The sequence below is a fragment of the Hyperolius riggenbachi genome, chromosome 3, assembly GCF_040937935.1.
Source record: "Hyperolius riggenbachi isolate aHypRig1 chromosome 3, aHypRig1.pri, whole genome shotgun sequence".
NCBI lineage: Eukaryota > Metazoa > Chordata > Amphibia > Anura > Hyperoliidae > Hyperolius > Hyperolius riggenbachi.
This window is the reverse complement of record NC_090648.1, coordinates 234,451,401-234,467,843: the sequence shown is the minus strand read 5'-3', so window position 1 is coordinate 234,467,843 and position 16,443 is coordinate 234,451,401. Positions and strand designations below refer to the sequence as shown.

Below are 16,443 nucleotides of genomic sequence, written 5' to 3'. Positions count from 1 at the left end.
AAAGAGAACCCGAGGTGGGTTTGAAGAATGTTATCTGCATACAGAGGCTGGATCTGCCTATACAGCCCAGCCTCTGTCGCTATCCCAAACACCCCTAAGGTCCCCCTGCACTCTACAATCCCTCATAAATCACAGCCACGCTGCTGACAAACAGCTTGTCAGAGCTGGCTGTGTTTATCTCTATAGTGTCAGTCTGCTGCTCTCCCCGCCTCCTGCAGAACTCCAGTCCCCGCCTGCATCCCTTCCCTCCCTGCTGATTGGAGGGAAGGGACAGGGGCAGGGACCGGAGCTATGCAGGAGGCGGGGGAGCAGCTGAGACTGACACTACAGATGTAAACACAGCCTCACAGCACAGCTGTGATTTATGAGGGATTGCAGAGTGCAGGGGGACCTTAGTGGGGTTTGGGATAGCAACAGAGGCTGGGCTGTATAGGCAGATCCAGCCTCTGTATGCAGATAACATTCTTTAAACACACCTCGGGTTCTCTTTAAGGAGTGTCACTATTATGGTGCCCATACATGGTACAATTTTTTCATATTTTCTGATTTCGCTCGATTATTCTGCTAGATCTAATATAAAGATTTTTCCAACATGTCTGATCGGATTTTTTTCGGAAAAACGGGATAATCGTTCGTTTTTCTTGATCGAAAAAAAAGATTATTTTTTATTTGATTGTTTTAGTCGAATAAACGCGAAGACTGAACATTTTTATTGTAAGAGGGCACAGACAGTGTCAGCTTCAGATTTTTACAGGTACAATGGCTAGCTGGTAGGTGCCACAGTGGCACATGACGAGAAAAATATACCCAGCAATAATATATTACAGTATATTCGACAGATATTAGATACCATGATGCAGCCTTGTACACTTTTAGTGGGGAGAAGTGGGATGGGAGAGTTACTGCGGCCACAACTGGCCAATCCAGTGAAGGAACACATCGGTAGCCCTATGCCCTGCAAGGCAACGATGAATGGTCTGGGAAGTGGCAGTGCAGCAGCATTACTTATCTCACCCCTTGCCCACGGTCACAGGCTTCTGGCTTTGCTACTCTTTCATAAGTACTGCAGAGATAAAGTTATTGCTGATTAACTATGGACAGCACTTACTGTATATGTCAAAACTGCTCTGTGCAAAAGTTCTGGTTCAGTTTCTTGAATTCTGTTTCTTATTCATATAAAGTCAAATTGTAAGCTCATCTGTAGTTCTCTTATTAGCAGTTACGAACAGGGCCGGGCCGAGGCATAGGCTGGAGAGGCTCCAGCCTCAGGGCGCAGTGTAGTAGGGGGCGCACAATTCATTTAGCTGTCATTCCTAATTGTGTATGAAGCAGAAAGAAATAAGAAAAGGGGATACATAGCAGTGACTGCAAGCCAGATACCTAGATATTAAGGTGTTGGGGAGGTTGTGGGCCCTGTGGCCCTCTTAGTCTAATAGCAATCCGTGTGTGACAGCTGAGGTGGGAGGGATGGAGGGGGGCACTTTAGTGTCTCAGCCTTGGGTGCTGGAGGACCTTGTCCCTGCTCTGGTTACGAACATATAGGAAACATTGCTGTGCTGTAAAATGATACTATATTCCCCAAACAACACAAGTGAGGTACAGCATACATTGCACAACACATTGTCAACACTACTTTTCATTTAAAAACACAGACTGTATTAACAATAAATGCAAGACATCTATTTGCTTGGTAGTAGTCGAAAACAACACTACTTTTCATTTAAAAACACAGACTGTATTAACAATAAAGGCAAGACATCTATTTGCTTGGTAGTAGTCGAAAACAACACATTGTGGCCTTTGCAGAGGGGAAAAAAGATTGATAAACTGATATTGTTACACTAGATCACAACATAGATTGCTTCATACTGATAATAGAGTACAGGGTACATTCTTACCTGCAGTAGATGATCTTGTATTAAGAACTTGGAGTGTCAGTATTAGTAGCACACTGGATAGCACAGCCCGTATGTATGTAGTGCTCAAGGCCACAGCCATCAGATGCAGCTCCGCTTCTTATGTTCTGTCTGTGCAGACCCACAGTAGTGTTGTTAGAGAGGCTACACCTCTGTACATGTCTGCTGCACAGTGAGGCCTGGAGCCGGGCCACATGGCCCGTCCATATGCTTTAATGTTTTCACAGCCATAGGGTATAGAGCTTTCTTCATAGCAAGGCAGAAGAAAAAGGAATAGCAATCTGTTACACTTTCACTTTCATTTACGAATACACATACTCAGCTCTTAAAGAGACAGACACCCTTATAGTATTACCCATGTTATGCGTCAAGCTTCCCTTGCAAAGTCAGAATCTAAAGGTGACCATACACTTATAGATTGCCACTCGATGTGGCGAAAAGAATCTTAATTTAATCAGAGAGGGATCTATTCCTTCCACACACTGCCCATAGATATTCAATAGATTTCAGGGTATAATCTATTGAATATCTATCATGCTCATTTCAGTGCAACGCTCCCGATCACTCAAAATTCTCTATCTGGTCCAATTTATAATTTCAATTGATTTCTGACAAAAATCAATCAAAATTATGATCAGACATAAAGAAAAGATTTCTAGTAGATTCGATCTCAGTGATCGAATCTGCCAGGAAAGTGTAAAGTGACCTTAACCACTTAAAGCGGATCCGAGATGAAAAACTAACTATAACAAGTAACTAAAGGTTAGGTAGTTTACACAGCATATCTAGCTGCAAACAGCTTCAACATTTTATGATTATTTATTCCCGTGATACAATGAGGGCAGCTATGTTCTGTTTGTCACACTGTCACAGGCTGAAGGCTGGAGATGCTATCAGCTTGCCTGTGTGTAAATTCAGTCCCCTCTCCTCCTCCCTTCTGCCTCTAAAATTCCTGGCCAGTTACCTCCTCCTCCTCCTGCCCAGACTGAGCTCCCATAAGCCCTTGCTACAGTGCCAAGGCACTGTGAAAAGCTGTGGGCGAGGCTGGTTTCGTTTATAGGGAATTAGAGTATTAAAACAAAACAAAAAAGTATTTGGCTTGAGGAATTCCCTATAAACTATATGAAAGTAACACAATTATGCAATGAGTAAAAGTTTATCTCGGATCCACTTTAAGGACCGCGGTGTTAAACCCCCCTAGTGATCAGTCCATTTTTTACTAAATAGGCCATTGCAGCTTTAAGGCCTTGCTGCAGGGTCGCACAACTCAGCACACAAGTGATTCCCCCCGCTTTTCTCCCCACCAACAGATCTCTCTGTTGGTGGGGTCTGATCGCTCCCCAGATGTTTTTTATATATATCATTGCATTATGGATATATATATATATATATATATATATATATATATATATATATATATATATATATATATATATATAACATCTGGGGAGCGATCAGACCCCACCAACAGAGAGACAGCAAATGATCAGAACTAGGGTCCTGACATCACACTGTCAGAGGGGTTTCACCACAATATCAGCCACACAGACTTGGCACCCCCACAATAGAAGCAAGGTCGCTTGGCACGCCTTCTTGCCTACTCAAAAGCTGACAGTTTAGAGGACATGATTTGTATACACTCCTCAGAAGAAGATGAGAGCATTGCAAATGGAGTAGTGGAGGTTTTAGAAACATCTATGGAAGTCTTTTTATTGAAACTTAAAGAGAATCTGTATTGTTAAAATCGCACAAAAGTAAACATACCAGTGCGTTAGGGGACATCTCCTATTACCCTCTGACACAATTTCGCCGCTCCTCGCCGCATTAAAAGTGGTTAAAAACAGTTTTTAAAAGTTTGTTTATAAACAAACAAAATGGCCACCAAAACAGGAAGTAGGTTGATGTACAGTATGTCCACACATAGAAAATACATCCATACACAAGCAGGCTGTATACAGCCTTCCTTTTGAATCTCAAGAGATCATTTGTGTGTTTCTTTCCCCCTGTTCTCATGCACTGAAGTTTCAGGCTGCTCGTTTATTCCTGCAAACAGCTTTGCCCTTGTCTGTAATTCTTCAGTATGTGAAAGCCCAGCCAGCTCAGAGGACGATTTATCCAGCTTGTAAAAGATAAGAGAGAAGAGAGAAGCTGCTCTAATCCTAAATAACACACAGGCAGTGTGCATAGAGGGGCCTGGAAGGGGGAGTTCATAGCAGAACCACAACACTGAAGAACTTGGCAGCCTTCCAGACACAGGCCGACAAGTCTGACAGGGGAAAGATACATTGATTTATTACAGAGACAGTGATAGCAGAAAGTGCTGCAGTAAGCCAGAACACATTAGAATAGCTTTTTGAACTTGTAGGATGATAAAAAACAGGATGCAATTTTTGTTACGTAGTCTCTTTAAGCAAGCGAGCAGACATATCTATGCAGCTGAAATAGCTATATATGCCAATAATAGGCAAAATCAGGGGAAAGATCAAGCGACCTATGACTATTAACTACAACAAACAAGAAACTCAAGAACCACCTGACATATAATTAATGATAACTAGAGAGTAAAAAGATTGGATCAGGAAGCAATAAAGTAAAGGTATACATCTTTATTGTTACCAACCACAGCAAATATTAAAACCAATTAAAAACAATACAACCATGTCTGGGCCAGAAATCCCTAACGTACAAAGAATAATTATGAAGCCTAATGCTGACAATGAGTTATAAGTAGAAATATGCCTCGCCTGGGGGTCTCTGCGGTCAAATATTATTCACAGTGCCACAAATTGGTAAATAATATAATTGTCATATAATGACACTGTGCCGCAAAGAAAACCCACAGGGGAGGCATATATAGGATAATACCAGAATATATATATGTATATCTCACTTCCAAAATCCACTGCTAATAGGATCAATAGGAAAAGTGGATTGAGGTAGATGAGTGAAAGAAGTGGCTCAAGGGAAGTAAATAGGGAGAGCTGAGCTCACATTGAAAGTGAGGCAAGAAAGACAATAAATTAAAGAATTAGCAAAAGGCTCACCGAGTAGAAGTTGTAAAGAGGCCCAGGATGGCTGTAGACGCGCTGCCCGCGCTGTCCGGCTAGCTCCGCCGAAGCTGCAAAGGTTTTGCACGTTGATCCTATTAGCTACCTCACAATTTAATACATTATTAATTATTTAGCACGGTTTATTATACAGTATATGAATTTTTAAGCACTAGCACTTTATTAGCAGTGGATTTTGGAAGTGAGATATATATGTATATATATATTTTGGTATTATCCTATATATGCCTCCCCTGTGGGTTTTCTTTGCGGCACAGTGTCATTATATGACAATTATATTATTTACCAATTTGTGGCACTGTGAATATTTGACTGCAGAGACCCCCAGGTGAGGCATATTTCTACTTATAACTCATTGTCAGCATTAGGCTTTATAACTATTCTTTATACGTTAAGGAATTTATGGCCCAGACATGGTTGTATGGTTTTTAATTGTTTTTAATATTTGCTGTGGTTGGTAACAATAAAGATTTATACCTTTACTTTATTGCTTCCTGATCAAATCTATATTGCAATGAGCTCTTCCATACCCCATTAAGGCAAACTCATAGAAGAGAAGTTGCTTCTATTGGTGATGTAAACTTATCACTGGTTCTGATGACATACTATGACATATGTGCTATGATGACATGGTAACTATCATCATTAGTGATTAATAGAGAACACATTTTTTTTTACTTATAGGCTTGCAGTAAAAGTTGTCTCAGTGTACCTCTGCAGAATTCCAGTGTATATAATGTAATAGAAAAGTACTTACTGTAACGATCGGTGTCAGCACACAGAAAGAATCTGATTATTGGTGATCTGCAGTATCACCAAGAATACAGATATATACCTGATTATTGATGATCTGCAGAATCACCAATAATACAGATATAGTACTAACCTCTGGACACCTGTATATATCGTGAGCGTTTGGTGCAACAGTATACTTTGAGTAATCCACCTGATGAGCAGGTGGTCCTTGGCAGTGTGGGCAACACTGCTATTAGAAAAGCACGAGAACCCTCCAGCAGCCTGAGATCTTCCAAGGGGTGGAGTCTCAGGCTGAAGTAGGAAGGGTCAGAGAGTGAGTGACACTTGAAGGTGGATGTCCCTAACTGATCTGGAGACTATCTCCTAAAGAGGGGAGATAGCTCTCGAGGTCGGGCAAGCCGGGTCGGCAACACATGGACAAATAAAGTACAAAGACAGAAGGCTGGTTTGGTATCCAAGACAGGCAGGGTTGGCAACAGGTAATCAGATATGCGTGGTACCGAATCAGCGAGCGGAGGGATAGTCAGGAAAGCAATAGGTCATAACAGATATCAAACAATGCCTAGTCTTGGGTGTGAGGTTCGTGGTCTCTACACCCTGGAACTAGTCTGATGTATAACAGAATGATAACACAAGTTCCCTAGTCTTGGGTGTGAGGTCCATGGTCTCTACACCCTGGAACTAGTCTGAAGTATAAAAGAATGATAACACAAGTTCCCTAGTCTTGGGTGTGAGGTCCGTGGTCTCTACACCCTGGAACTAGTCTGAAGTATAACAGAATGATAACACAAGTTCCCTAGTCTTGGGTGTGAGGTCCGTGGTCTCTACACCCTGGAACTAGTCTGAAGTATAACAGAATGATAACACAAGTTCCCTAGTCTTGGGTGTGAGGTCCATGGTCTCTACAATGTAACTAGAAAAATACCAGCACACCAATTTTGCTTAGTGAATATATATATTGACAAAGGCAAAAATACATACAGCATTAGCAGAAAAAGTTGAAGCACACAGCATAGCAGTTAAACTGGAATGACTGAAACCTTATGCAATCCAGTGAGAGCACAAAACAGACGCAGGAAACATATGTACAAAGTTTAGGTTGCTAGACAAGTAGCAGCAAGTGATGTGTATAATATAGTATTTGAACAAATGGCTAACAATCCAAAATGTACACACAGTTAACTGCACAGAAAATCACCCTGCATAGTTTACAATGAGAAAAAAGCATCAGAGTTCAAAAAGAGCAAGTAGAGCTACAGGGATGCAGGGGATGCCAAGAAACAAAAAGTGCTCAGAGATCCATTTACCCTGACAGCGCTGTTTCGGAGTGAATACTCCTTCCTCAGAGGGTAGCCAGGTACTGCTGCAGTGAGCACTCACTGCAGCAGTACCTGGTTACCCTCTGAGGAAGGAGTATTCACTCCGAAACAGCGCTGTCAGGGTAAATGGATCTCTGAGCACTTTTTGTTTCTTGGCATCCCCTGCATCCCTGTAGCTCTACTTGCTCTTTTTGAACTCTGATGCTTTTTTCTCATTGTAAACTATGCAGGGTGATTTTCTGTGCAGTTAACTGTGTGTACATTTTGGATTGTTAGCCATTTGTTCAAATACTATATTATACACATCACTTGCTGCTACTTGTCTAGCAACCTAAACTTTGTACACCCTGGAACTAGTCTGAAGTATAACAGAATGATAACACAAGTTCTCTAGTCTTGGGTGTGAGGTCCGTGGTCTCTACACCCTGGAACTAGTCTGAAGTATAACACAATAATAATACAGTAGTAATCTGGCTCAGTGTGAATTCCCAGGTCCTCCTGGTTCAAACACACTGTTGGATCTGACTAAGGTCTGAGTGCTTCCACGTAGTGTTCGCAACGGCAGACAACTTGTGACTGTCCAGCCGTAACTATATATAGAGTAGCGCTCTCTGGCGCCACCCCTAAGTGATAGACCAATAGCCACTAGTTCTGAGGTCAGCTGACCAGCCTGGTCAGCTGATCCCCCCTTGGCCGTCATAAAAGTTCTGCCTCTCAGCGCGCGCGTATTCCTGAATCTGTGTGAACTACCAGACCCAGCCACACCAGCCGCATGCTGCTGCGTGCAAAGCGCCGCACTGGACGCGGAACCAGCCGCCCCGCTATCAGTACATGCGGCGGCCCTTCCGCGTTCACTCCCAGTACCAGACGCATGCCTCTGCGTGTAACCCGCCGCGCTGGACGCGGAATTAGCCACCTTGCTGTCAGCACACGCGGCGGCTTTTCCGCGTTCTCTCACACTTACGTTTTACAATAATTATGTATAAATTATTTAGTGAGTGTTTGCTCATTGTAAAATCTTTCCTCTCCCTGATTTACATTCAGACATTTATCACATGCTGACATTTTACTGCTGGCAGGTTATGTCACTAGAAGGAGATGCTGGCTTGCTTTTTTTGGCAGTTGGAAAAAGCTGTCATTTCCCACAATGCAACAAGGCTCCCACAGTGCGATGTCAGGACCTCAGAGCTGTGAGGCGCTGACATAACACTGTGGGAGGGGTTTCACCACAAAATCAGCCATACAGAGTCCCCTGATGATCCGTTTAAGAAAAGGAATAGATTTCTCATGGGAAAGGGGGTATCTGCTACTGATTGGGATGTGGTTAAATTCTTGGTTATGATTTCTCTTTAATCCCCTTGGCAGTAGTTAATGCATAACCAAACCCTCACCATGGCCATATGCAATTAGCGTTTTCTCCTAGAAGATAATTTTTCAACACACTGCAATTGAGAAAGTATCAAAAGTAAGTGAAAAAAGTACTATCAAACACATTTTGAATATTTTCTTGCTTGCAGGAGGTTTAAAAGGCATTATATTGACAAGGTGTAATAATATCACCTAGGAGAAAAGTTAATTGCACATGAGCCGTTGACTCAAAACTTCACATAAGAGAACTTTAGTCCATCATTTTAGACTTAACCTTTTTACAGTTCATTAATATTCAAATGCTGCAAAAAGTCTTGATGTTGTACTCAAATTGTCTATAATACTGGTTATACATAGAATATACAGTATATAAAGGAGAGAGAGAAGGCACCTACGACCCATCCAGTAACTAAAGCAGTTATTTTGTGACTATCTATCTATTAGTCATGCTGTAATAATGAATACTATAAAAAATGTATACTGTATGGCAAACATACATTTTTGTTTACATTAGTTTATTAGAACATGTTAGGCTAGGGCCACACTAGCTCTGGGTGCGGGACGCATCCGCGGTCCGGGCTCCGATTTTCAAAACCCGGAACGCAAACGGATCCGTGCTGCCTTTTTTGCAGCACACGTTTTGGATCCGCTTGCGTGTTTTTTGTTTTTTTTTGCTAGAGGGGGTAGCAGCCAGGACGGGGGGCTGCGGGCAAAGCGGCGGCCAGGGGGGTCACATCCCCCCCCCCTTGCTCACCTGGGTGCCCCCCGTCCCCGCTCCCCCTCCAGCTCGCATATAATGTAATAATTTGTACCTAATGAAGTTCGGCGAGCCGGGCACTTCCGCCCACACCGCTCGCCGTCACTTCCTGCAATGTCGCCCTCTGTATTTCAGTGGGCGGCATCGCAGGAAGTGACGGCGAGCGGTGTGGGCGGAAGTGCCCGGCTCGCCGAACTTCATTAGGTACAAATTATTACATTATATGCGAGCTGGAGGGGGAGCGGGGACGGGGGACACCCAGGTGAGCAAGGGGGGGATGTGACCCCCCTGGCCGCCGCTTTGCCCGCAGCCCCCTGTCCTGGCTGCTACCCCCTCCAGCATGGCGGCCCCCTCCTTCACCATGGGACACTGGAAACTGATCCGTTTCCAGTGTCCCAAAATGTCAGTGAAGAGGGAGGCCCGTTTCCCCATTGATTTTCACTACCCGTACGTGTATACGGGTCCGTGAAAAATGCTGCAAGTCCGGACTCAGCTTTCCGGGTTTAAAAACGTATTCCGCGGATCGCACGCGGATACGTTTTTAACTTGAGTGTGTACTGTTCCTATTTTTAACATTGGTATCCGTGGCTACGTTTTTCGTCCGGGACAAAAAACGTAGCTACGGATACGTTTTTAAATCAAGTGTGAACTAGCCCTTACCGTAGATTGTAAAAAATAATTTATCTGAAATAAATACAAGAAGCTGTGTAACTCTGTAGGGCTTTGTTTGTCTACCAAGTTTTTTTGCCTTCAGGGCTGCCCTCCTGTCCCCATTCTTCCATCCTTTTCACTCACTGGCTCATATGCAATGAACTTTTTCTCCTGAGTTTTCTCCTAGGTGATATTTTCACGTCTTGTGAATAAAATGCCAACAGCAAGAAAATAATATATAATTTTTATAGTGCTTTTTCACTTGCTTGTTGGTATTCTTTCAATTGCAAAGCAAAGATGACACATTATCTTCTAGGAGATAAGAGGAGAAAAGGTGTATTGAATTAGGGCAACTGTGTTAATGAGGGTGTTTGAACTGGGCATACGCAAAGCCAAATACAGAGAAGCGTTTGTGCACATGTGTTTTTCATTGTGCACAAGAGCTTCCTTTTACTGTGCATTGGTGGTTCATGAACTCACACATGCGCAATAAAAATGTGCACATTCACATTTGCAGTGTGTATGCACTAACACATGACTGCGGGTGCTTCCAGCCTTGACAATTTGATTTCTCTGCATGCAAACATTAAAATCCTCCAGAACCAAAAATGGGACAACACTGAAGGCAACAAGCAACGAATTCTGCAAATATTATCAGAATACAACATTTTATTTGAATGTAAATCTTTATTACACTACAGGTATAAAATAAACACACCATTTTGTGTTTCCTTGCTCTTTTTACAGAATGCTTGAAGTAAGAAGCACATGGTTCAGTCCTCCCCAGGCCAGGTGTCCCCGTATCTGCCCCTCTGGAACAATACTTCCCTCCCTCATTTTGCCTTAATACCTGACCCTTCGGTCTGGGCTAACAGAGGTATCTATAGACTCAAAGATCTACTAGAACATAACCAGCTATTAACCTTTGACCAACTCAAATCCCAGTACCAACTTACAAACAAATACTTTTTCAGGTACCTTCAGTTACGCCACGCCTTTCATGCCCAATTCCCAACTTCTGATTCCCCAATGCTGGTTTCCACCTTCCCACTAGAATATAAGACGGCCCTCAAAGAACTCCCAAAGGCCTTATCTACTCTATACAAAACTATCCTCCCTGTCTCCTCCCCCTCCATGTCTAAGCTATATGACAAATGGAAAACTGACATCCCGGACCTAGAACTGCCTGAATGGGACGAAACTGTTCAGAGTACGTTCAGCTACTGTATCTCTGCCAGGAACAAAATGATAGCACTTAAGCTTCTCCACAGGGCGTACATTTCCCCAGCCAAACTCCGCTACTATAATGCTCAAGCTCCTTCCTCCTGTGCAAGATGCGGAATGTTGGATGCTGGCTTTATGCACGTACTGTGGTCCTGTCCCAGCCTAACATGCTTCTGGTCAGAAATGGGCCAATGGATTCACAAATTATTCCCAAGGGCCTATGTCCCCCCCAACCCTAAACATTTTATATTGGGAGTAATCAATGACCACATTAAAGCAGTCCCTAAACAAATCCTATATCGCAGTCTCCTCTTTTACGCTAAAAAACTTATTACTCTCCACTGGAATCAATCTAAACCACCCTCAATCTCTGAATGGCACACTTATGTTAACAAAGAACTCCTTATCCTCAGAGAGGTATACGAAAAAAGAGGTGCCAACAAAAAATTTGAGAAAATCTGGTTCCGCTGGTTGGCAGCTAATGAGATTGACTTCAGTTGAGGGTTTCTTCTTCTTTTCAGGATTTATCTTTACCAAGCTCGGACTCCTTCCTACAATCCTTACATGGGGGGGTAGCTCTGCTCTGCTGCAGCTGTTATGTTATGTTATGTGTATTTGTATAATCTGTTCTAAGCCGACTGTTTCGGCTTTGTTGTAATAATATAAAATAACAATAAAAAACTATCTTTAAAAAAAAAAAAAAGAAGCACATGGTTCAGGACATTTTCATTCCTCTTTTAAAGAATACCAGTTGCCTGGCAGTCCTGTTGCTTTATGCTGCTGTAATATCTGAATTGCACACCTGAAACAAGCATGTGGCTAATCCAGTCAGACTTCACCAAATCTATTTTTACTTTGGTCTGCTACTGATCTGTCTAGGGCCTTGTGGCATACCTCACAACCTGGATGCCCAGGAGCCGTGTTAGCAGCTATCTGCAGATTCTCTGCTGCACCACTACATTTTGACATGAGTTCCCCTTTGTGTCATTGGTTCCTCTTTATCACATGATGCACAGAACGTTGAAAGTGGGGAGTGGTCCTGACTATAATATGCAGGACAATCTTCGGTCCTTTCTGAGTGGTCAATGATTGCTTTGATTGCTTCGTGCTGTAGATGACAGCAAAGAAGTCAAAAGCCATTTTTTTAAATATATTTTTTATTGAAACGTTAGAATATCCAAAAATATACAGACATTGTAGAATATCGTTGACGCTGAATACAATGTGTAACATCCTACTAGGCCATTGAGGCCCTGAACAACATACAAAAAGAAAGGTATTACATTGGCTTGATAAGGTGTAGCACACAGAGAGACTAAGTAATCAGCACAGCTTCACCTTTCACATTCGAAGTTGAAAGTGACAAATAGCATAAAGTGTACACTCCAGTGGCGTAGCAATAGAGGGTGCAGAAGTTGCGACCGCACCAGGGACCTTGGCCAGAAGGGCCCTCCCTCAATCACAGTATTAGCTCTCTATTGGTCCTGTGTTGGTAATAATCACTTCTATAGATGATTTGAATAGTAGTAATCATTACCAAACTGTTCCCCATCCCCTTCTTGCACCTCTGACACTGTGGTTGTCCTTGGCAGGTTTTGGTGCGCCGTATCAATTGTTATGTACAGAGTGCTTTAGGGGACCCCGTGTAAAACTCACAGTGGGGCACATAGCTTCTTAGCTACGCCACTGGTACACTCCCAGGCCCAAAAGCCATTTTTTCAGCTAATGTTGAAATATCTTCTTAATATCCACTAGAATCTGAAGTTCAACCCTTTTTTATAGGGTGAAGAAGGGTGAAGACTTACAAATTTGTATTTCTTTTACTGTTTCTACTTCGATTTCCCCTTAATTTTTGTTTAGCTGATTGCTGTGACCTGAAGAGGATAGGAAACAAGAAACCCATACGAACATACTGTATAGTACTCCATATAGACAATGGGCTCCATTTACCAAGGCTTTTCCAGTTTATAGTGCAAGCACCATCCTTCAAGCCTTTTCTTGGATTTATTAAATATCTTTTAGTGGTTAACTGCAGTTGTATGCACACGCCTCATGTTTTCTTTAAAATAAATATTGACGCAATCTTCACAATGGTTTGATACAAATTTTAGAGCTATGATGCCAACTTATAGCAGACAACCTTACATAAATGCAGGACAGCTTTGCTGCATTACTTATAATTTAATCATCATAAGTTACAGATGGCAGTCAGCTATAGGCAAGAGTGTTAAAGGGAACCAGAGGCCCCAGGAAAAAGATTCTATACATACCTGGGGCTTCCTCCAGCCCCATACGCACGGATCGCTCCCACGCTGCCGTCCTTTGCTGCCTGGATCCGCCGGTGCCGGGTCCCGTCATGGCCGCCAGTCAGCCAGCAGACGCGGCCAATTGTCCGCATCACACGGGGCTCCCTCCATATACGTACGCGTGAGGCTGCTTACTACGCAGCCGCATGCGTACGGGTATGGAGGGAGCCCCTGTGATGCGGACAATTGGCCGCGTCCGCCGGAAGTGACGGGACCCGGTACCGCCGATCCAGGAAACGGAGGATGGCGGCGTGGGAGCGATCCAGGCTTATGGGGCTGGAAGAAGCCCCAGGTATGTATAAAAGCTTTTTCTTTTCTTTTTTTTATGTTCCTCTCTGGTTCCCTTTAAGCTACGTACACACGTCTGATTTTTACAAACTACGGGTTGTCAGACCCGCCCATGGGGCGGACGTTCTGATGACAGTTTCCCCATGTGTACAGTCTGTCGCCAGACTGATAAGGCTGGTTTTAATTGATCCGCTCGGTGGATCAGTCAAAACCAGCCTTATCAGCCTGACGACAGACTGTATACACCGGCAAACTGTCGTCAGAACGCCCGCCCCGCAGTAAAAAATTTGTAAAAATCAGGCATGTGTACGCGCCTTACACCACTTTGTTAAAAATCCTGCATAGCTTTAAATGATAGCTTTCATCTCAGGTACACTTTAAAGGAACCCAATGAACCCAAGGGAACCCAATCATGCTTTCTAGAAAGAGAAACACAAAACACAAGGATAATATTCTGGGTAAACATTCTATCAACTGTTATTCTAGAAAGACTAACGGAAATGGAAAAATACACATTCCCAACTGAAATAGGAAACGGATGGCTTGTGAGGCGCTTATAACATTATCTGCAGCTACTGTTGTGTCCCGTTTCAGGATGAAATAACTTTAATATAATAGATATAACAGATTGGAATCTGGATAAGATAAGTAGGAGAAAGTGCAAAATCACCCAGACATCCATGCAAATAACACACTACACGCCTCATGGTAAGAGAATTATGAAGAACAAGAGTTGTTCATCCCACACAGTGTTATATAGGAGAGAACAGAGGCGCCAAAAGGATAAAAGGGGTTTTAAAGGAGCTTAAAAGCCAAAAATTTGGTAATTAGAGGAGGCAGTGGTGGACTTACCTCCTCCACCTCTGAGGTGCCGAGTGTTGTTTGTTTTGCTAGATGCTGTAACTCCTTTTTCTATTGCCTGAGGAAGCAGGCACAGACCCGTGAAACGCGTTGCTTTGTTTTATCTGGAGTTCGCTAATAAATAGACTGAATGTACAGTCGTGTTGTGTCTGCTTGGAGGAGGTAAGTCCACCACTGCCTCCTCTAATTACCAAATTTTTGGCTTTTAAGCTCCTTTAAAACCCCTTTTATCCTTTTGGTGCCTCTGTTCTCTCCTATATAATATTGTATCCACCCTGGGTGGAGGATTGCGACCCTTTTCTACTATGTACAGAGAGCGACTTCTTATTCCTGAGTGGGGTCAGGATAATCTCCCCACCTGCCTTTACAGTGGTTGCCTATCGGTGACCCATGCTTGTTAGTATAACAACTATTACTCTTTGTCATTATCCCCTTTGTCAATACATACTACACTATTGGGGCTCTTGGTGTTCCTCTGTTTATCCCACACAGTATGGAACAAAGAAAATATATCTGAGAATGTTTCAGCCTGCCCTGCTTTGTGTGTATATTCCTAGGATGCAGACATCTCACCGGCCTGTAATGCAATTTATATTACAATTTCCTCTATTCTATAGTGTTGTTCTTTCTGTTCTTGTTGTGGCCTGTTGGCCTTTAAAAAAAAAAATGTAAAAAAAAAAAATTTACTTAAAAAAACCCAAAAAAATAAAGCGCCAACATATTATGCAGCGCTGGACAATAAATACATACAATGGTACAAAAAATGGCAAGCGTAACAATGTTATACAACGTAGGACAAAGTTATACAAGGCAAACATTAGGGCTGAGCTCTCGGATTCCGAATTTCGAGTTTGACATCGGAATCCGGCAGTTCCGAGTATCGAATTCGGTTTTTCATTGAAGTCAATAGTGTCAAATTCCGCGATTGATTGTGAAGTCCCCGTACATGCTATCATCACCACATTTGGCATGTATATTAAGCAGATGAGTAGGAACATGGTAAAAAAAATTGTGAAAAGACCTTATAGTTTTTGAGCAAATCGATTTCAAAGTTTCATAGGAAAAATGGTTTTTAAACTGTGTAAAATGACACTGCTGCAGTACAGGTTACTGCATTCCGAGTTCTGTATACATATTGTATACATTTAATGAAAACAGACAGCGTGGGGTCCCCCCTACCAAGCCTCCTTAACCCCTTGTCTCCCATGCAGGCTGGGATAGCCAGAATGCGGAGTCGCAGCCACGTGGAGCTTCGCACCCAGATCTATACCAGCCCGCATTGTCCATGGTATGGGGGGCTCTGGAGGAGAGGGGCGGCCAATCCTCCCTCTCTCCCCCAGAGCCCTTGTCCAGTCCATGGACAAGGGGCTCTTCCCCACCTCCGGTCCCGACGTCCTGGGGGGGGGGGGGGGTTCATGGTGTCATCCGGGGGTCCCCTTTAACAAGCGGATCCCTGGAGGCTGCCCCCTCCCCAGGAGAAATGAGTATAGGGGTACACAGTACCCCTTACCCATTTCCACAAAGAGTTAATAAAATGAAATAAAAACACGACAACTAAAAAAAGTTCTTTATTGTTCTAGATTAGCCTTGTGATAATCCCACGCCAGTATCCTCAGGAGTGGTCCCACGCCAGTATCCTACCACCCTCCCACACCGACAAACTCCCGCCACTGAATGGTCACAGTCAGCCTCTGCATCTGCCCCCTGCGCTCTACGGTAGGAACGCCCCGGTGTGGGACCACTTCCCCTTTAACAAGCGGATCCACAGAGGTCCTCCCCAGGTGAAAAGGGTAATAACCATTCCCCAGAGGCCACCTCAGAGTGTCAGAATGAGCGTTATTTCACATGAATGGGTGGGTCCAGGGGACCAGGGCACCTCCTGCTCTGGTCACCTGGACCCACCATCTATGTGAAAAATGGCTACTTTCG

The 16,443-nt window shown here is 43.3% G+C and overlaps 1 protein-coding gene across 2 annotated transcripts in view; it reads right to left on the bottom strand.

Annotated features, from left to right (window-relative positions):
• The window catches only part of IL15RA (interleukin 15 receptor subunit alpha), a 60,330-nt gene extending 58,148 nt beyond the window's left edge, over positions 1 to 2,182 (bottom strand). For both annotated transcript variants that reach the window (XM_068272634.1, XM_068272635.1), the window contains exon 1: positions 1,899 to 2,182. In XM_068272634.1, coding sequence (XP_068128735.1) covers positions 1,899 to 1,998 — 100 coding nt within the window. In that variant the 5' untranslated portion in view covers positions 1,999 to 2,182. The remainder of the gene's footprint in view (positions 1 to 1,898) is intronic.
• Between the last annotated feature and the right edge of the window lie 14,261 nt (positions 2,183 to 16,443).